This window comes from Zootoca vivipara, chromosome 4 (assembly GCF_963506605.1).
Source record: "Zootoca vivipara chromosome 4, rZooViv1.1, whole genome shotgun sequence".
NCBI classification, from domain to species: Eukaryota; Metazoa; Chordata; class Lepidosauria; order Squamata; family Lacertidae; genus Zootoca; species Zootoca vivipara.
Genome location: NC_083279.1, coordinates 38,411,779 through 38,433,197, shown reverse-complemented (window position 1 = coordinate 38,433,197; position 21,419 = coordinate 38,411,779). Strand labels below are relative to the sequence as shown.

Sequence of the window (21,419 nt, the reverse complement as noted above, 5' to 3'; positions counted from 1 at the left end):
ATAGATGAGGTAGGTATTTCTGCATGTTTTGTAGCCTCCCCAGGTATGCCTTAACATAGTCCTGTTAATAAGCAAAAGGCATGTTGAGGATAGTGGTTGAGTGCCCGGTTCTGGTGGGGCAGGATGGGGAAAACAACAACAAACGGATGGCAGCAGAGAATTGTCCTTATCCATTTGCTAATGGCTTATCCTACATGGATTTGGAGGGATATATTTGGAGGGATGCATACAATGAGGTTTTCCCTCCTTGCACTATATGCCTTTCCCACTTGCTAGCAACGTCCCCTCCATCACACTATATAGCGATAGGAACTCATTATTGAGACTTGCAGAGAGCCCTGAGCCTATGGACTGGTAAATCTGCCAATTTCAGTTTCCCTCAATTTCTCATTTTTCTCATAAAAAAATTCCTTCAGTAGCACCTTAAAGACCAACTAAGTTTATATTTTGGTATGAGCTTTCGTGTGCATGCACACTTCTTCATTTTTCTCATGTTCATTTCTACATATTTCACATTCATCAGCATTTTGATGTGAATTTTTATAATATACACATTTTTGTATGCATGTTTCCTCATAACATTTCCTCCTAACATTTTTGTATGCATGTTTCCTCATAACAAATTTTTTGAAAAGCTATTTCAAAAATTCAGAGAAGGGCAGTTTTTGAAGGATGGCTGCATTTCAGTTTGTGTATTGTTTCAGACAGTGTGAATTAGGTAGGTTTGCCTTTAAATGGATTAGGTAGGTTTCCCTTTAAATGGGAACTGAATTGTATTTCTTGTCCTTCCTTACTGAGCCTGAGCCCACTGATATTTCGCAGCATAGAGTGGGGAAAGATTTAATGTCCGTCCTCATCCTGCTCCCTACCTTCTGAAACATCCCAACCTGTAGTCTCAAGACAACATGACAAAGCTCATGTTCCAGACTGGCTGGAGCTCTAGAACCACGCTTTTCAGAGGCTGGGGAAACACTGCAACAAACTGTGGTAGGTTTCCACCTGTTTGTTTTAATACAAATGACCCCACACCTATTTTTTGGGAAACAGTTTGCAAATTAGAAAAGAAAAGAGGGGGAAACTCATGCAAAACAACTTGAGCATCTGAATAGTCCTCCAGAAAGTTAAGGGAGACAACAGAAAGGTGGGAAAGCGGAGGTGGGGAGAATGAAAAAGAACATGACATTCCGGAAAGTGGTCTTGATCAATCTTCTAACAGTTTTATGGCAGCCTGAAAGATGGGATTGCAGCATGTATTATCCTACCCTAATCTCACCTCCAAGATGTTATAAACTTTTAAGTGTCTTTGACCACTTTGAAGCTAATTGAGTCCTTAGGGCAGAGATTAATTTGAATCAGAGGGAAACTGTATTTATGGGGAGAACTGATTTCAAGATTGGAAACTGACATCAACAGATTCACCTATCCCTACATAGTAGAGAGGTAAAGAATCTACTACAATAAAAATAAATGAATCAGGTGTTAACTTCCCCACTAGACATCCTGTCTAGCACGGGCATGGGGCTATTTGATAAGAGTCTCTCTCTTACTAATGCCACCCATTATTATTAACACCTGAAAAGTCAGTTTACTTGAAGTGCATTTAATTACATGAATAATTTCAGTCTCACCTTCCTGCCCCCTAATGGGCCCACCTATAATAGTTAAAATATCTAAAAACAATAACTATATTAATGTCCATTGGAACCACTAAAAAAGCCTCTTCCACAAGAACACAACAAGCCAAATTAAAGTTACTCTCTCAAAGGTGTTTAAATAAAATGGCCTGAACTTACTTCTGAAAGGCCAGTAGTCTTTACTCTCTCATTAACCCCTCCCCAAAGAATGTTTAATTCCATTTTTGGTATACAAATATCAGTACAGTATAAAACAGTACATTACACATAAAAACATGTATATAAAAATCCAAGTAGTGTTTACCTCATCAAGTTTTTACTTTAGGTCCTGTTAAGGAGCTTCTTCTTCATAAAAATATGTTAATGTATAAAGGCCCTTTCTTCCCAATTTTGAAAATACTGTAATAAATTTTGTACAATGAAAGTGTGGGTAGTATAGCTGTGGGGGTCTATGGGGAGATTGAATGTGCCTTTTTTTTATTCCAGTGTATCATTTTGATACCAATGTATCATGAAACTCTGACAGCCACTATTTATTGGGCAGCCACTACCTCTTGGTCTAACATACCTCACCAGGTTGATTTCAGGATAAAGTGAGACCGCATTATACAGAACTCCTTGGGGAAAAGGAAGGATACGAATGTGATAATCCCCCCCCAAAAAATGTCATAGGAATACTGTCCCAATCCCTGTTCAAAGCACCTTCTTTGCAGCGACCATTTCATACACATCCTTAAGGCACAATTGATTTTAGGCGGAATTTACTTCAAAGTGCATATGCTTAATATCACAGCAGGGAAAAAGCTGAAGAAAGAGGAAAGAGCTTGATAAAGAATAGTGCAGATGAGGAAGAAGGAATTATTAGGAAGCAACTAGGGATAGTAGGAACTGAAAAAAAGAAGGTGGCTTGGCAGAGGATACTTCCACATGCATTCATGTGCAGTATTTTTTAGATTATATTTGATGATTACTAGAGACTCTGCATGTAACAATGGTCAGAGCAGTAGCTGTATTCAGTCTATTTTCTTGATTTTGCTAAAGATAAGTCTTGTACTTTCCCCCTGCATAATAATTTGCAGACTGGGAACCACTATATCAGAATCATAGGGTTTTATCTTCTCTCTCCACTAATACTCATGGGCCATAGCAATTAAAAGTACCCTGTAATAATTCTACATAGAGCTTAAATTTACCCAAGATAAGCACAGTGATAATTCACAACAGCTGTAATTGGTGGGGGACATTATCATGCTAGTTGTGCAGGAAACCACTCCTTCAATTCAAGCATAAAGCCACAAAATCAAACTTTGATAATAGAAAATGTATGCGTCCAGAGAAACATATGTGTTCCATTGAACAGAAACATTTTGCTTCAATTTTGTACACATGCTTTTATGTGGCACATAACAGAGCATACTGTTCTGACATCTGCATGGAGCCACTGGAAAAGATAGTGAAATTAAGATTAAAAGGGGGGGGGAATTGCTCCCAAACTTTTTTGGGGAACTGAACATAAAGGAATTGCACCCCTTTTACGGAACTACCCCCAGCTTCCAAGGCGATCTATTAGCAAGTTTTAAGTAACTGTTTTGTATATTGGTTTATTAAAAATATATTTTCCCCTTGCATTTTAATAAATGATATTCCCTTGCATTTTAATGAATGTGCTAACAGAAAACGTATTTTAAAACGTTGTTTTGAGGAAGGGTCGGCCCCGCCAGCTCCTGGCTCGCCTGGGCTGCACTCTTCCTGCGCCCGCGCTAGTGTTTGCGCGCGCTCTGCGGAGCAGCAAGTGCACAGGAGCCGCCTGGCGTGGGCGTGGAGAGCTAGGGCACAGCCCCCCTCAGACTCCGAGCCGGGTCCGCAGCATGGTGGTAGCGGCGGAGGCGGTGGGTGAGCCGCCGCCCGCGCCCTCCGCCCCCTTGTCAGTGGGCTGCGAAGGGAGGACGCGAAGGCGGAGGGAAGCCCCCAGTGCCGCTGCCGGGCATGCGCGGCGCCCCAGGAACATGGCGGAGGCGGAGGCGGCGTGAATCCAAGCGACGGGGGCAGCAGCCGAGCAGCTGACAGACACGCGAGCCGCGTCGCCGGCGCGCCGAGGGGGCGCTGGGTCCCTTCCCTTCGGTGAGTGCGTGCCGGCCGGCGGCTCCCGAGCCCGAGGTTCTGCCTCGCGCCGGGGCTGCCGAGGAGCCTTGCGAGGGAGGAAAGGAGGCGAAGTCGGAGCCACCGCCGCCTCCTCCCCCTTTGCCGCCTCCTCCTCTTCTCCTCGCTGCGGCGTCTCCCGGGTCCCACACGCTGAAGCGCGGGCAGTGCAAGGGGAAGCGGCGGCTGTGGCGCAGCAGTTGCCGCCCGCCTTCCGGAGAACGCGCGTGTGCAGAAAGGGACGCGGTTGGCTGCCCGGTGGGTGCCGGCAGCTCGCTCGCCCAGAAGCCCGCTCTGTTCCGCAAGGCGGGTTTGGCTGAGGAGGGAAGCCGCTCTCCCATCCCGCTGGCTCCAGTCGTGCCCCCCCCCCATCGCACCGTTTGTGTTGCTGCGCCGTCCCTCTCGGTGCATTTGGGCGCTGAGCGCTCTCTCTCTCTCTCCTTCCCCCTGTTGTTATTTTAGTTTTTGCGCGCCTGCCGCGTTCGGAGAGCGCGAGAGTTTTTATCTCCGCCGAAGCGGGACCTCCCCCCCCCACCGCTCCCTCTTCCAAAACCTTTCACGTCCACCTTCCTTGCGATCAAAAGGCCGAGGGGAGGGGGAAATTGCATTCCTCTTGAGGGAGAGGCAGAGGAGGAGGAGGAGGTGGGAGATCTTGGAAGGGGAGCTAACCTTGTGTTTAGCCCGGGGCATGGCAGGTCTGTCTCTTTTTCGCTCCCGCTCCCTGGAAGGCCCCCTAGTTTTCGACGAGGAGCAGGGATGGGCGCTCCTTCTCTTGGGATGGTGTGGTTTCTCTCCTCCTTCCCGCTCTTTTTTGGTGGTTGACTTAAAAATAATAATAAGGAAGGGGGGGGGGAAAGCAGCCTGGCCGCCGGAGTTGAGCCTCCGCAGCTGGCGCGTTTGAATCCAACGCGCGTAGAAAGCAAGAAACGACGCGCACAGGCGTTTCAACTTAGAGCAGAAGTAGGGCAGAACTCAGAAGGAATGATTGGCGCTTGCGGGGCTGGGGGAAATAGGGGAGGCGGCGGAGGATACCTTTCCTGGGTCCGCCCAGGGATCAAGCTAGATCTCCTTTTTGCCCCCCCCCGGTCGACGTGCATTTTGGGCCGGAGTGTTCCGTGTGTGGTTTGGTATCCTTTGCTGTATATTTGACAGGAGCGTGAGAGGACACACCTCCTTGGGCTGCAGCTTCCCGCAGGCGGAATGCTCCCCTCCCTTGTTCCTTCCTGAGTAGGAGGAATAGGAGTGGCGCCTAAAATCCACTTGCTTTAGAACCGGCTGCAGGCAGCTCTCGATTGAAGGCAGGCTTTCAGCCGGACAGATGAGGAGGAGTCCGTGTGCTTTGGGTCCCCCCCACATCATCGAATCTTCCCCTGCTTAAGACGTTGCACTTGCTCCTGCCCTTTTCGACGGAGTTTTCTCGTGTAAGTCAGTAGGGCTTGGCCTAAAGTGCCTTGAGGACGGGTGGAGAGCAGTTCTGCACAGCAGCTGTAATACTGCAAATTGTGTCTAGGAATACTTTTCAGGGCAGGAACAAACTGTGTTATTAAAAAAGTGGTACCTCCTGTCATAAACACACTAGCTTGGAAAGTAAATCCTAGGTGATTTTCCAAGATCATATGCTTCTGATGACAAGAATTGAGATGGATCCTATGCATGTTTACTGTGAGATTAGTGAGTCTTAGTTGAAGTAAGTAAGGTATGTTTAGGACTGCTACCTATTAGGGAATAAGCCCTAGTGAACACACAGATACTTGTCTCTAAGCAAATATGCACATAATTGCTCTGTAAATGTGCTTGGTATTTTATTCTTCATAATCTAAATGATCCATTTCAACAACATGATAAAGATCAAAAACAAAAAATCTAAAAGCTCAGAAAGACAAACTGCTTATGATGATGCCATGGTGAATATTGTTTTCATTGGAGATAATCAGATGTTGGAAGAATCTTAAGGAAATCCATGGGACTATTGGTTTGTAACAATGTTAAGTGTTTTTGACAGCAGCTCCACTATGACAGTGTTTAATCAGTTAATCCTAACTAACTGCTTCCCTATGAAATGCTGAACACAGATTTAGGAGAACACTTAAAGTGTATTGATAATCCAAGTGTGAAAGAACACACTGCTGTGATTATGTACTGTAAAACCCATTATCTTGTACATAAGAACACAATCTAAAGAAATGTATGTGCTTAAGTACCATTCATTGTAGGTGGATTAAGGGTACTTGAAGCTTGTGCCCAAGTATGTTAAAATAAGCACTACAGGACTTCCATAAGTTTAGGATGGCGGTGCTAAGAGTGGATAGTGTTATGCAGAGTGATGTCTATAACTTCAGGTTTTGTTTATGCTTTAGAATTTTTTAAAAAAGTCTAAAGTTAACTTTCAACTTTGATGCTGTGAAAAGAATATTTTATGAATTAGCCACTGCCCCATGGCTTAGCAAATTGCAGTACAGATTGTAGCATGGTAGTAATTAAGTGGAACCTTACTTTATATAGCTACATTTCATGCTTGGTTAAACTTCGGTAATAAAAAGAACTTTCATGTGTTGCTTTTCTAAATAGTTACATGTTGTAGCCTAAAATATGTTAATTTCTTTCTTCCTGACATTATATTTTCTTAAACATTGAATTTGTTACCTATCAAATAATTCTTTAGTGATTCTTTAATTTTCATTATGAACAGCAAAATAAATGCTTATATGAATAATATATTTAAATGCTATGTAGTAATTTGGAGTAAAACACACAATGCTATAACATATTTGTTAAAATGAAAAATATGTATTTTGTAGAGCTTAGTATTTGTACTAACATTTAAGGACTAGAGTTAAAACACTATTTTAAAAAGTTAGGGTGGCAGTTAGCAACGATTACTTTAGCTCTTTTAACTAGATATTTTGCATTAAAAAAATACCGTAATCCTCAATTTGAAGTGCTTTAGATTGGACAGCCTGCAGGTTGAAATAAAGGTTGAAATAAGCGTCATGGAACTTATAGCTTGAATGATCACACTAGATTAAGATATGTTCCTTTACATGATTATAACATATTATTAATCTGCTAAAGGTAAAGGTAAAGGGACCCCTGACCATTAGGTCCAGTCGTGACCGACTCTGGGGTTGCGCGCTCATCTCGCATTATTGGCCGAGGGAGCCAGCGTATAGCTTCCAGGTCATGTGGCCAGCATGACAAAGCTGCTTCTGGCAAACCAGAGCAGCACATGGAAACGCTGTTTACCTTCCCGCTGTAGCGGTTCCTATTTATCTACTTGCATTTTGAGGTGCTTTCGAACTGCTAGGTTGGCAGGAGCTGGGACCAAGCAACGGGAGCTCACCCCGTCACAGGGATTCGAACCGCCGACCTTCTGATCAGCAAGCCCTAGGCTCAGTGGTTTAACCACAGCGCCACCTGGGTCCCTTACAGCGCCACCTGGGGCTACTGTGTTATAATTTGTAGGTCATTTTAATGAATTGCAATCAACAATTGTTATCTGGCAAGTAGTGTATTGTGAAGGCAACAATTAGTATTAAGGAGAAGTGGTATTTAAAAGTCACTGTAAACTTACATAGAAATAACTAACTACAAATGTTGCACAGTGGCCAGCAAGTTGTCTTATTCCCCCTAGCCATGGTTGCTCTGATATAAAGCTGGGCAAACACTTGATGCACAAATGGTGCTCTGAGGTCAGCCAGTGTGATTCAGAGACAGTTGTTTGCACATAATAAACTACAGCAATCGGGTTACCCTTGTGAGCAAGATTTCCTGGAGCGAGGGTGTAGGTGGAAGTAGACGCTGTTTTTCCTTCATTCAGGATGCGATTGAACTCCACTTACCTGGGGTTAAGCTCCAGTGAGTTTGAGGGACTTCTGTGTAGATATGTATAGGACCGCACTGTTAATGTCTACTATGCAAGTGTGTGAGACACTTTAACCAAACTTTCTTATATATGCATGGTTTGTTTGCACGGAAATTATACCAGGCATTAAGGTTTCCGATTATTTCATACGGGGGTCGTTTACATAGTTATGGAACGTGATGTTACTGTTCATCAAGGACTGATTCATACGTTATAATTGGATAATAATTTCTCTCTCCATCCCCTTTTGTAAATAGTCTACCCATGTAAACAGTATAAACGTAAACTAGAAATTGACTATTGCAGCAGTAACCCCAGTGAGAAGGAAAGTTTATTTCAGTACGGTTGTATCCAAGGTTAACCATTCTCAGAGCAGGCACATGAAAGGACGATTAATTTAGGTCTGTTAATTTCAGTGGCTCTACTCTGACTATAGTTATAACCCGTATACTTTATATATTCATGGCCAAGTTGGAAATTTCCCAAAATTAGGAGGGGGAAGAACTCATTGGAAGTAAGATGGAATAGTCCTGTAATAATACATAAAATAACAAGTTATGGGGTCCGGATAATGAAAGTCTCCAAGAGTTTTTAAGCCTGTGTTCAACTGGACTGAAGGTAGCAAGTTTACAATAAAATACAAGGATGCTTTTAATACTAAACAGCTTTGCCCTGTATATTTTGATTCAAGTGGGCAGGGCAGGTTTCAGTCTTTATTTTATGAATTGCATTTAAAATAGCTGCCCCATAACATGAGTTCTCTAGGTGGTTCATGGAGTACAGTAGGGCTTCTCAGTAGGAATGAGTTACTCTAGACAACAAGTTACTTTCTCCCTTTGCATGCATTTGCAAGAAATAAAGAGGCTGCATCTGCTCTGCTTTCCATCATACACTTAAATACTGTAGTTTTCTGACTGAGGCTGGAAAATCAAAGCCCTAGGCATCACATACGGATGAATAATCCCCAGAGGTTTTCCTGTGCAAGCCTTATTGAAAGAAATTGGAATCTGCACTCATTTTGATGGGACTTGTGGAAATGAGGTTTTTGTTGTGTTTTTTTTTTTGGAAGGTTGTGCACTAGGACATTTCTGGCTCTGGTTCCTCGAGCTCAGAAATTTCTTTGAGAAATACATTCCACTTTTTCTCTTTGATGTCATGAGCAAATAAACCATTGAAGTTTGAAGTCTTCACTAAATTATGGGGTTTTTTCAATAAAAAAAACTTCTGATGTGTTTTTAACCAAATAAAGATGCACGAATCTTTTCCCCTTGCCATACAAGTCAACCTTTCTTTTTATTTTTCCTTGATCAGTGTACCTAGATTAAATTGCATATTGAGTTGCTGAGTGCAACAAATATTTCAGCATAGCATTGTGTAGTAAAGCATTATAGCTGCAAAAGAACAGGTGCTAAAGTGTACCTTCTAATTTTAAAAAGTGGTTATGTTTCAGAAATAAAAATTTGCTTTCATATATTGGCAGTAAAATTGTGCCAGTATTTATGCTTACAAAATGGTTTCAGTTACAGGTAGGTAGCCGTGTTGGTCTGAGTCGAAGCAAAATAAAAAAATTCCTTCAGTAGCACCTTAAAGACCAACTAAGTTTATATTTTGGTATGAGCTTTCGTGTGCATGCACACTTCTGAAGAAGTGTATCTGAAGAAGTGTGCATGCACACGAAAGCTCATACCAAAATATAAACTTAGTTGGTCTTTAAGGTGCTACTGAAGGAATTTTTTAAAATGGTTTCAGATTCTGTTAATTGTGCTTTTAGCTAAACCATGGGTGTGACCTTTTGAGAGAGAGTTGGGCTGTTTAGGGAAGAAAGGCAGGATATAAATTGAAAAAATAATAGCCATCCTGAGTGAAGCTCTTATGAATGTGGTCTCCTGTGACATAATGCTTTGAAACATGGAACATTCAACAAGAGAATCTCAAAATCCTGTACAAATCACTTGCCATGTGATCCAACTAAATACATATAATTTCCATTTATCTCAATGGGAGATTTCAACTCTTCCACTGAAATCAGTGGGAATAAAATGCTTAAATGTTGGTATCTTAGATATTTATAACTTCTGAGACTGTTTAGCTGTTAAGCATAAGATTAAAATCCCATTATGTAATAAATCTTTGAATGATAACAGATTCTTTATAATGACAACATGCAGTAATTTTTTTATAAAGGCTACACCAATACTTGAAATATTATATTCCGTTCTTGCATAGGATAGCCAGTGGATTTACATTCAGGTTACTGCACTATGTACAGCAGTTCTGCAATACCAGTGACTTACAGACAGGAATCAGTGCCTTTTCATGTTTGTTACAAAATAAACTAAATCAAAATTTGCAGAAATACGTTTGAATTGTTTTGCATGCAGAAACAGTGTTGATGAAGTATGGTGTGTAAGGTTGGATTCAACTTGAGATTATTTCCAAATTCATTTTCCAACAAGTTTACTCCATACTCGTTCAATAAACATCTACATTTTGTTTCTTAAAAAAGTTTCTTTTTTAACATGGTTACTTTTGTTGTTTGCCTCAGTAATTGGTTCCCCCATTCTTCCAAAATGATTTGGATAGTTTGTATAGGAAGTTCAGCCTCTTTTTAAAAACATTATTTTGAGGTTTTCTGTTTTGTAGAGTGGTCCTATGTTAGGTATTTGATCTTTATAACCCATACCAAAGCAAAATATCAAATTGGTGGCAGTCCTATACATGGTTAAGAAGGAGAATTTTGTTTAGTTGGTTGTGCCTTATGGCTCTTCAACATAGCCTTATTTATTTTAAAAGTTCTCTTCCACTTTTTGTCAATGACACAAAGTAGTACTTATTAAAAGTAATAAAGCATCTTTTATGGGTAGTAGTGGTGGTGGTGGTTATTATTAAATTAATATATAAACAATAATCTGTATGAACCTACAATTAAAAGAGTAAATAAAGCCTATGCATATAATGGGAGGCCTTGCATCTTCTAAAAACAATGAAATAAGACAGCCCCCCCAAAAAAACTCAGCCCTCCAGATGTTTTGGGACTACAATTACCATTATCCCTGACCACTGGTCCTGTTAGCTAGGGATGATGGGAGTTGTAGTCCCAAAACATCTGGAGGGCCAAGTTTGGGGATGCCTGAAATAAGGTCTTTTGGGTGTGTCTTCAGGAAAGGCACCAACAGTCATAGGGCACCAACAGAACATTTCTCCGTATCACATTCTTGCAAATCTGACTTCCTCATTAAATGACACGTAGACATTCTGCTGGCGTCTTAAGGAACACAAAGGTGCTGAATATGTGGAGCCTGCACTGTTTAGGAGTTACTTAGTTTGAGACCTATATTTCTCTCTCTCTCTTTCTCCCACACACATACACTCCACCCTGCTTCCAAGGAGCTCAAGGCAGCGCACCAGGAGCTGTCTCTTTCATTACTGCAGCCTTGTTCCGTACAGCCTAACGTTCCTTGCAGCCGTTCAGTGAACTTGATTCCACAGCCGGAATTCAAACAGCCATTCTCTGGTGCAGGTTTTGCATAGGTACTTTCCATTTTGCCACACTACATGGATGGTCATTTAGACCAGTGGTGGGGAACCTGTTGAGCTCTAGCTCCTTTTGGCTGCAGTCATTATGCCAACCGTCAGGGGTGATGGGAGTTGTAGTCCATCAACATCTGGAAGGCCACAAGTTCCTCACCCTAGATTTATTTGTGTGAGTAGAGTTGGCTGTCCTATATAACTAAGAAGTACAGTGGTACCTCGACTTCCGAATGCCTCGACTTCCGAAGGTTTCAACTTACGAAGAGCGCCGCGGAACGGAAGAGCGCCTTCGTAAGTCGAGGTACCACTGTATTTTTTTCATTAGCGCCCAGGGCTCTGAACCCAAGTTATAAACAGAAAATTCAAAGGAGCTTACAGTGTCAATGGATGATCATTGAGCTGTTGGTACTGCTTTTGAGCATATATTTAATCCTATGCAGAATTGTCATTGCTAATATGTGCAAAATATTTCTTCTTTAGTTGTATTAATTGGCATTCTGAAATTTTAGCTCGAGGGGCTGATATCTCATGAATAGTTGCGTTGCGCTTGTACTTCAGTTCAGCCACACTTGTATGACTCCAGCTCCTCCATCACTCCAGAGCATATGCCATGCTGGCTGCAGCTGATGGGATTTGGAGTCCACTTCTTTAAAGTGCCTCTCAAGTGGATTATTTGCTTATACCCACAGTGCATGATTAATCACTTTCACTTACCAATGGAAGAGAGAACCCATTTTTGATAGATTAAATGTCACTGTTGGTGAACTAAGTGAAAGATTGATCGTGTACATTTCAAGGAAAACAAGATAAAGCTTGGATATGTTCATCAGTCACATTATTAATCTTGCACTGAATAAGCATTAGTTCTTGCAAATTGTTAAAAGTCAATGGCTTGTGATGGTAAATGTGTGAGTATGCTGGTGCAAGAGGTTGGAATTTTAAAGCCAATATTTGAAAGGTGTTAACTTGCTACTTCATTGGTGAAAAAAGTGCAGGCGTTTATATATTTCCATGTGCCTGCCTGTCTGTCTGTCTTACCAGAATGGAACAAGGCAGAGATGACTCCGAGAGGGACAACCTCAGGTTCATTACAACTGTGTAACTGCAAACCTGAAGGACTTTGGATAAATTAATAGTAGTCTGAAAAACAAGTCTCAAACTTCCTTCTTATTGCAACAACATTTTCTATGGTCTATTTTGAAATATACTGTAATTAGGAAGGGAGTTAGAACTTAGATTCAAAACAACACTTCATACAGTTGGAATGACATCTTTTGAAATTAATTCCTTAGCTTAAGCCATACTTTGAAACTGATAGTATTTCACCATTTATTCTCACTTCTGGGTCAAGTGGCTCCTATATTGTAAACTTGCACTGAGTCAGAAAGGCAAGAAGGCGAGGGTAGCAGTACCATGAATAGTAGTTTTAAGTGTGCAGTGGATGTTGTATTAAAATGTAACTGTGAACTAATAGTAATGATGAAGGGACTGTATTTCTGCACTGAATCCAGTGGGCAGTTTCACACATTCCTCACCCCCCACCCCCCAATGTAGAGATTAATCTTCATGTATACACTGGTCATATATGGACAGTTCAGATACCTTTTGGCCGTGCTATACATACATTAGGAACCCAGTGTATGTATCCATAAATGAAAACTTGAATTCTCAAACCTGCAGCGGAATTTCATAAGCCACATAACAGTATCTTTGGGCCAGGGAGGGATGCATATCAACAACCCCACTTAAGGATTGCAGTTGCTGTGTTAGCAGGGAGTCGTCTCTCCAAAACTGCACAGACTTCTGAAACTCTGGAATTCTTTTTATGTTTCTAACAGGGACTCCAGTGGCTAAGAGGGATGATTATCACTGCTGGGTTGGAATCTTTATTATGGGAGCAAGTGCAATCTGGTGGCAACAAAAAAAGATAAAAAAAAACACAAACTGTTTAAAGTAGCCTGGACATAAAGTGAGGCCACTGGGACTAAGCATCACCTTTCATAGTTTATTGCTGGAAGAGAAGAGTAGCTTTGGAATGTGTTTGACTTCAGCAGCTATTTGTGATGTTCCATTTAAGCAGATTTTCATTTCTTCTGCTTATTGGATTCGATAGACGCATGAAATGTGTTATGTGTTTCTTTATGTTTTACAGTGCTCTTTGTAGTACCCTGTAGCACATGAAGTAATTTATAGGCTCAAATTACCGTATATGTGCAAGCATTTTTCAGTTTTTGTAAGGTGTGTAAAATAGCACACAGAATGGGTTCAGACAGAATAATCCGAGGGAATTACATTGTTTGTGTAATGAGGCAATTGCCAGCTTAGTATTTTGTTTGATTTATTGCAGTTTTTGTAGACAGCTTTTCAACTTTAATGGTTCTCAGTTAGAGTGTTATATAAATTTGAAGGTGATAATTTTCCTAAAATCCATAACTATAAGTTAGCACCATCATGAAAAGCAAGTAATTTCGCAAATGCTGGCATAGTGTTATGAAATATAATAAATTTAAGTAATGCTATAATATCCATCTCTATGTTTTCAACTTCTCTGGTTAGTAGATGGATATTTCATGAAAATGAATGTGTTCAGGATTCAGTTTTTAAATTAATTATGGTGTAAACTTAAATTATACATATAATGAGATATAGGAAGGCATGTGCCAATTTATTCATACATACGTTTTTGTAATATCATTTATAAATACAATTTTTAAATGGTTGTTTTAATAAATTCAACTTTAAAATGCTTCTAATAATTCACAAACAGTATAGATTACTATTAATTTGGTATACGTCAATATCTGAAATACTGAATTCTGGCCAGATGAAGCAAGGATTCAATATGGAATGAATGGCTGCAATTGGAAATAAAAATATGTTTCCTTTCCTGCTGTTTGGATCTTTGTCTTACACCTTACATCAAAACCAAATGCAGGATAGTAATCTGATAAGTGCTGTTGTTTTTTTATCCCCTAATGTTTATCATTTCCCTGTTCAGAGTTTGGTGTATATATATAAAAGGCATGAGCCATTAATCAAGGTTGCACATCTCAGGAAGGCAGGTGCAATAAATGACAACATAATTTAAGTTGAGGCACAGATGAGGGAACTAGTAGACTTAACGACTAGTTAAATTTGTGCCTTGTATATTTGTGGAGCGAGTGAAAACATCAACTTTATAGTTTCATTACTGCCAGACACGCTGCTGAAAGTGATCTGATAATGCCAGTGGCAATATTTATGAATGTGATTTGTAAAGTGTGTGCACTTGAGTACAAAAACTGTAGCAATGAAATAGATTTCTGTTTACTATTATGTGCTGCCACAATTAAAATTTTAATACTACGTAATACAATCTCCTGTTTTAATGAATTCAGTTTTCCTAGTTAGCTATAGGATGTCTGCAATGCATGGGAAATGGTATCATCAAGTGGTATTTTGCTTGACAAACAGGAATTAGAAACAGTAGCATGACCTTTAATAAAATGGTTTAAACAGAATCTAAACTTAAGCTTCAAGCTTCACGAACTATAGCGCAGAAAATTCTATAGCATTTGTTTCCAAGTGACTTAGGGCTAAGGTGTAACGTTTATCTCCCATCTTCCTTCTTGGCTGGGTTAAAAAGGCATTGCCCCTTTATATACCGCTTCCACTGTATAAAAGTTTTTTATTTTGCATTTGGCCTCACCTGCTGTGTTACTGCTTCACAGGAAGCGGTTGTGTTGAAAAAAGAAGAGTGGATGGCTGTGTTCTTATTGTGAAAAAGGAGGACCAAACATTTTACCATGGGGAAAACAGCAGCTAAAGGTAAAGTTCTTGAAACAAAGCAACAACGTAAATGAGGGGCTGCAGTTTTTTTGGGGAAATTATGGTTAGGGGAGCCCAAAAAGACCCAATAAATGGGAGGTGGACTAGGAAAGACCTCACAGCTTGGAAATATAACTACCCACAATCAACTCACTAATCTCATGGTAGAGTGGAATAGATTTCTGCAGGGTATTTTATGGTTATTATTCTCTGCCCTGGTCCTTTTCCATTTTGATTTTGTTGTCCCATAAGTATATGGGTATATGATTGCAGCCTTATGATTTAATGTACATATTTCTCTCAAATTTAGTATGTTCACTGTTGCTGTATTGCTGTGATGGAGTTTTCTAACCTTTTATATTGGGGATAGATTAAAATGTCAGAGGCATATTAAGTGGTTACCCTTCCAGATAGTTGAGCATGTATGCTTGGTCCCATTGTTGCACTGCTATAGGTCAAATCACTTCCAATACTTGGGGAGAGAGTTTACAGAGCTCCACAGGGAACACACCACAGTTGTAGTTAATTACATAGCACACTGAAAATGCTTACGCCATGGGTGTCAAACGCAAGGCCCGGGGGCCAAATCCGGCCCGCCAGACCTTGTCATGTGGCCCGCCGAGCGCCCCAGCCAGCAGGACCCAGCAGCGGGACCTCTTTCCTTCCTCTCTCCCTCCTGCTCCCTCTTTTCTTTCTTTCTTCCTTCCGTCCTTCCCATCTTTCTTCCTCTCCCTCATTCTTATTCTTTCTTTCCCTCTACTTCCTTCCTTCTTTCTCCCTTTCCGTCTTCTCTCCCTCTTTCTTTTTCACTTCTTTATTCCCTTCCTTATTTCGACTCTTCTTTCTCTCCCCTCTTTCCTTCCTTCCTCTCTCCCTCCCACTCCCTCTTTTCTTCCTTCCTTCCTTCCTCCCTCCCCCTCCCCTCCCCTCCCTCTCCCTCTCCTCAGAAACATAGGATGCTGCTTTATACTTCTGGCCCTTAAACCCTGGAACCAGGAGAGCAGCTCCAGTGAGTCAACCTCAGCCAGTCCCTTTGGTGAAGGGTGGTGGCTCACTGGCAGAACATCTGTCCTGCATGCAGAAGGACCCCAGCATCTCCAGGTACTAGCAGCTCTGCAAAGGTCCTGCATGAAACCCTAGCGAGCCTCCACCACCCAGTGCAGTTACCAAAAATCATTTTTCAATAAATTGTACAATAATTGTACATTTGAATATCTACTTGCCATTATTCTGACTATGTTTCTGCTTTCAGAGCTAGTTATTACTTACATTATTACAAAAAACAGTAATAATTGAATGCAGTGACAATAATTTATGATAATAAAGAGTGGACACATAGTCCTACAGATACAACCGGCCCTTTGAGGGTGACCAAACTGCTGATGCGGCCCCCTATGAATTTGAGTTTGACACCCCTGGCTTACGCCCTTCCAAATTACGGAGAATTCCTGATTTGGCTAGAATGCAGCATCTACCATGCTGGGCCAGGTTAGATATTTATTGCTCCTCAACTTTGATCTGTGACCAGCCCAATACAACAAGCAAAACAAGATTGCCATCTTTCTTCACATAGGAGCCAACTCCTAGGGGCCGAGGTCCCTTCAGCTCCCCCAATAAAATATTTGAGGGGCTGGGGGAGCCCAAAGTTGATCGGCATTGCAATTCAAATTGGTGTGCCCTGTCGTGATGGATTTTGTGGGGCATGGCATACCTGGGGACCCCCCCCCCATATTTTATTCAAGTTGGCACCCCTGTTCCTTGACCTTCAGTATCTGGCAGCCATTGTTAAACTTTTCCTTGAAGCGTCTACATCAGGCATCCCCAAACTCAGCCCTCCAGTTGTTTTGGGACTACAACTCCCATAATCCCTTGCCACTGCTCCTGTTAGCTAGGGATGATGGGAGTTGTAGTCCCAAAAGAGCTGGAGGGCCAAGTTGGGGGGTGCCCCGGTCTACATGGTCTTACAGTTATGCTAGTAGTTGTCAGAGCAACCCATGGCAAGACATTCTACAGATAACTGTTTGAAACGGGCTACTTTGTCTTGTAAGGGAATAAAAAAATTCCTTCAGTAGCACCTTAAAGACTAACTAAGTTTTTATTTTGGTATGAGCTTTCGTGTGCATGCACACTTCGTCAGATACACTGAAACAGAATCCTCCAGACCCTTATGTATATTTAGGGAGTGGGTGGGTGGTTATGGGTGATGGGCTTAGTGCCTCAGCCCTTGCTTTTCCCCCCGCAGGACCAATTGCAGTCATCAGCAGTCGTTAACAGCCATCTACAGGTTTACCACTCCCATCAGCCCATCACCCATCCATGGGTAGCCTGGATTGGCCCAAGGGCCACGTTTTGGGTCAGCCACCCATTTGCAACACATTGCAATGCAAACACACCCTCGGCAAGGAAGGACTAGACAAGTATACATTAAACATGTATTGCCCTGGGGGGTGGGGGCAGGCTCAGCAGACATACTGCATCAGACACACACATTCAGCAGAGTTTTTGCTCTCTAAGGAAGCACTGATGTAGAAGGGCCTCTTACCCCAGCCCTGTTCTGGGGAGCAGAGGAGGAAACCAGCCTCTTTTGGAAAGAGGACCCTTTCCCTCTTGTGTGGCAGAATTGTTGGGATTCTTAGAAGAATAGTGCACTACCAGAGGGAGAAGGGGACCTTTTGCAAAGGTTGAAAAGACATTCGCAGACTAAGCATGATGACCAAGGGGAGAAATTGAAACCTCACCAGTGCAACAATGAGGACCGACAGTACCACCTGCTGCTTGGCAAATACATACATACATACATACATACATACATACATACATACATACATACATAACATATTGTGTGTGTGTGTGTGTCTGTGTGTCCTATTTATTTATTTACTCATTCATTCAAAGTACTTATATTCTTTTTAGGGCACAGCTAATTAAAAAGATAATTAGCTTCAAATAATTTTAGGGCAGAGCTAATTAATTAAAAAGATAATTAGCTTCAAATAATTTAGCTTTGTATGCATAGCAGTGGTTATCAGCTGGAACTATATCCATGCACAATGGAGGGATGGATGCATGGGTCCCTCAGCCCCGGGGCACTTTATTCTGCAAAATTATGTAAAAAATATATATATACTGTGTTTTACGTCCTTTCTTTTTCTTTTTCTTTAGATTCTAAGACTATTAGAAGAGAAAAACATGGGAAGAGTTGTCTGTCAAGCAACCAATTGTTAAACAATGGTATGTATTGTAAATGTAAATATTATGAATTACTTTTAAAATAACAAATAAATAAAGGGGGTTTAACCTCTGCTCATTCACATATCTCTCCCATCACCTCCTGCACCACCCGATTAGCCTCTCCACTTGTGCAAGGTGCCTCCTTCCTGATTTTTGGACAGTTACAACTACCTCCTGCAATGTAGCCCATGCTGTTCAGGAGGTCTCCCAATCAACCAGGGATCTTTTAAGAGGGCTGCTGCGTGTGGGGGAAGAAGAAGATCAGAAAGATCCTTGCTCCAGTGGCCTTGCCATAACATTTAGGGATTTAAAATGGGTAGGGCACGTCTTTTTCCAGGACAAGTTCTTAGAGACTCCGCTCCAGGGCCTGGCACCAGAGTGGGGCCAACCTGTCATGCACACTTAACCCAGACACACAACCTTAATACAAAAACACAAATGAGCATACTTAACTCTGCCCGCCCGGGTATGCTTTTCTTTTTCTTTTTTAATGAAATAGAGGTATATAATTTTTTAAAATAAACAAGTAAGTTGCTCCCTATTCTCCTCTAGTTGAGCCCTTTGCCTGGGTTTGCTGGTATCTTTGCTCTTGGGTTCAAGAAAGATTTTAGGCTAGGTAATGTTTCTAAAATAAACCAAAGGGAGAAATTGAAATTTGGTTGATATATAGGTAGACTGAGGGAGTTAAAACAAAAAGCAGGTTTTTTGGTTTATAAATGAAGGAAGTAAAGAAGGACTTTTAAAAGTGAATAGCTCTGCTCAAGACAGGGCTTTCTCACCCTGATTGTGCAAGAGTTTTAATATCTTAAGGAAATAATGGGCTGGATACATGAGTGAAACACAGGATGTGTGCCACATAATGAATGGTGGAAATCCAGTGCAAGCTAATGTCAGAACATGAGATGCAGGTTCCGCTAGTAGCCAGGACCTCTGAGTTTTATTAGCAATTATAAAGCAGCCTACAGGTTGTTTTAGTCTACATGCATCAAGGCAGTGTTCAAAACCCCCATTGTTCTAGGCGCATTTTGCGACGGGGAATTTCATTAGCGCGACTAGTTTCTGAGCTCTGGGTGCAGTACTGCACCTAAGATTTTAGATTAAAACCTCCGAGTGGAAGGAAAGGAGGACCTTTCTCTGCCTCCCCACTTCCAGCCACTCTCTGAAGACTAGAGAAGAGACCCTCTTAAGAATATTGGGGGGGGGGTAGACCATGTGGAAAATGAACATAATATTTTAGCTGCAGTTCATTCATTTTCAGCTCTGTATTCTTGTTATAAAAAAGCATGCCTAGACATTCCGTTGTTGCACCCATAACCTAGGTTTAAGGTGCCATTTAGCTCCTAGCTTTCATATCTCAGTTTCTAACACTACATCAAAGTACAGCTGACATCAGCTGATGGGAATTGTTGAAAACATCTGGAGGGCACCAGGTTGTAGATTATCCTAACAAAGCCACTAGGTGGCACCATAGTATCATTTTTTTCAGTGGCTTAATTTTTGTATTTGGAGTGGAAACTATGAAGGCATGGAGAACGTGCACAGATTAGCAGTGTAAGGTGGGATCTGGACGTGTAGTCCCAATATATGTCTGTTGACTGGCCAGAGTATGAGAGACCTTGTTTTTTTCTCTTGGCTTGTGAGCACTGAGATGTCATGTCAACCATCTCCTTCAGTCTGGAGGAGGATAGCTAGAGGTGTGCAGAAAGAAGGGATGGAGTAGTAGAGATGGTTGTGTGGGAAGCACATGAGTGAATGGGTGTACAGGGGGGAAAGACAAGGGGGTGGTCCCCCCCTTTTGGTACTATTCCTTCAACTATGTGTGTATCTGGGGATGACATGTTCCCTCTGTCCTTTCGCCTCATGTGTAAAAGGTAAAGGGACCCCTGACCATTAGGTCCAGTCGTGACCGACTCTGGGGTTGCCGCACTCATCTCGCGTTATTGGCCGAGGGAGCCAGAGTACAGCTTCCAGGTCATGTGGCCAGCATGACAAAGCCGCTTCTGGCGAACCAGAGCAGTACACGGAAACGCTGTTTAGCTTCCCGCCGGAGTGGTACCTATTTATCTACTTGCACTTTGATGTGCTTTCAAACTGCTAGGTTGGCAGGAGCTGGGACTGAGCAACGGGAGCTCATCCCGTCACGGGGATTTGAACCGCTAACCTTCTGATCGGCAAGCCCTAGGCTCTGTGGTTTAACCCACAGCGCCACCCGCGTCCCTTCCCCTCATGTGTACATGTGTATGTATATTTTCATGCATATCCGTGCCTTGTATGGTATGCAATGTTGTGTGCATTTTGTGTTTAGCTGGTGGTGGGTGGAGGCGGTTCATTTCCATCTCTGCCTTCTCTCCACTCCTGCAAACTATTGCACACCCACCTGCAAAAACAAACAAACTTGCATCTGGATTTTTGAGTGGAGCAGGTATTGATTCTCAAGCATTTGCCCAAATTATGCAGCTGTACACTATAATGAGAATCAGCATTTACTTTTTCATTTTTTTTTAGAAAAGAAACTTTTAAAAAGGATTATTTACTTAGCTCAGCCCTTGCCATTGTTAAACCAAGAACCACTTTGTAGTTTATCCTTATTCAGCAGGGTTCTGAAGGAATTGGAGAGATAACAAAGGGAATCCAGACCCTGCAAATTTAACACACTGCAAGGTTGAGCTATTCTAAGCTGTAGTGTAGACACAGCTTAAGTGTGAATGTATTTCTGTTGGTTTTTTCCAGCAGTGACTGGCCTCCCTGTGCACAAAGAAATGTTCCTCTTTTTTTATGTTATTGCTCAATCTGTAAACCAGTGAAACCGCTTCTATTAATTTCACTAAACCTGCTCCTGCAAAGGTAGTATGGTATATAAATCTAGATTCTAACAAGGATTTCGTATATCTGAAAAGAAAAGCATTATCTATACTGTATGTATATAGAAAAGAGAAGTTCAGATACTTTGTTTTCCTTTGGGTAAATGATTTCTGCTTATCTTCCAGTAGTCTCTTAGAGTGCTAAATGCTTCCCTCAGCCAACTGATGACAAATATACAAAAGATTGAAGGAAATAATAAACAAAAATCTGTGTGCTTCCTGCAGGTTGAAGTCTTTTTATCTCAACAATATGTTTAAATTTTGCTCTCTCCCCTCCTAGAATATTTTAACTGGGATAACTACTTGAAAGAGACTGGATCCTTAGCTGCTCCTTCACATTGTTTCAAACAGGTA

General features: G+C 41.6%; 1 protein-coding gene across 2 annotated transcripts in view; it reads left to right on the top strand.

Moving 5' to 3' along the window:
* Positions 1 to 3,497: 3,497 nt before the first annotated feature.
* SCML2 (Scm polycomb group protein like 2) overlaps positions 3,498 to 21,419 on the top strand; it is a 46,215-nt gene continuing 28,293 nt past the window's right edge. The window contains exons 1-4 of one of the 2 annotated variants that reach the window (XM_035115397.2): positions 3,498 to 3,755; positions 14,877 to 14,973; positions 18,136 to 18,204; positions 21,346 to 21,416. In XM_035115397.2, the coding sequence (XP_034971288.2) occupies positions 14,952 to 14,973; positions 18,136 to 18,204; positions 21,346 to 21,416 (162 nt within the window). In that variant the 5' untranslated portion in view covers positions 3,498 to 3,755; positions 14,877 to 14,951. Of the gene's footprint in view, positions 3,756 to 13,956; positions 14,974 to 18,135; positions 18,205 to 21,345; positions 21,417 to 21,419 lie in introns of those variants that run through there. The other variant, XM_060273510.1, reaches the window with a different exon arrangement.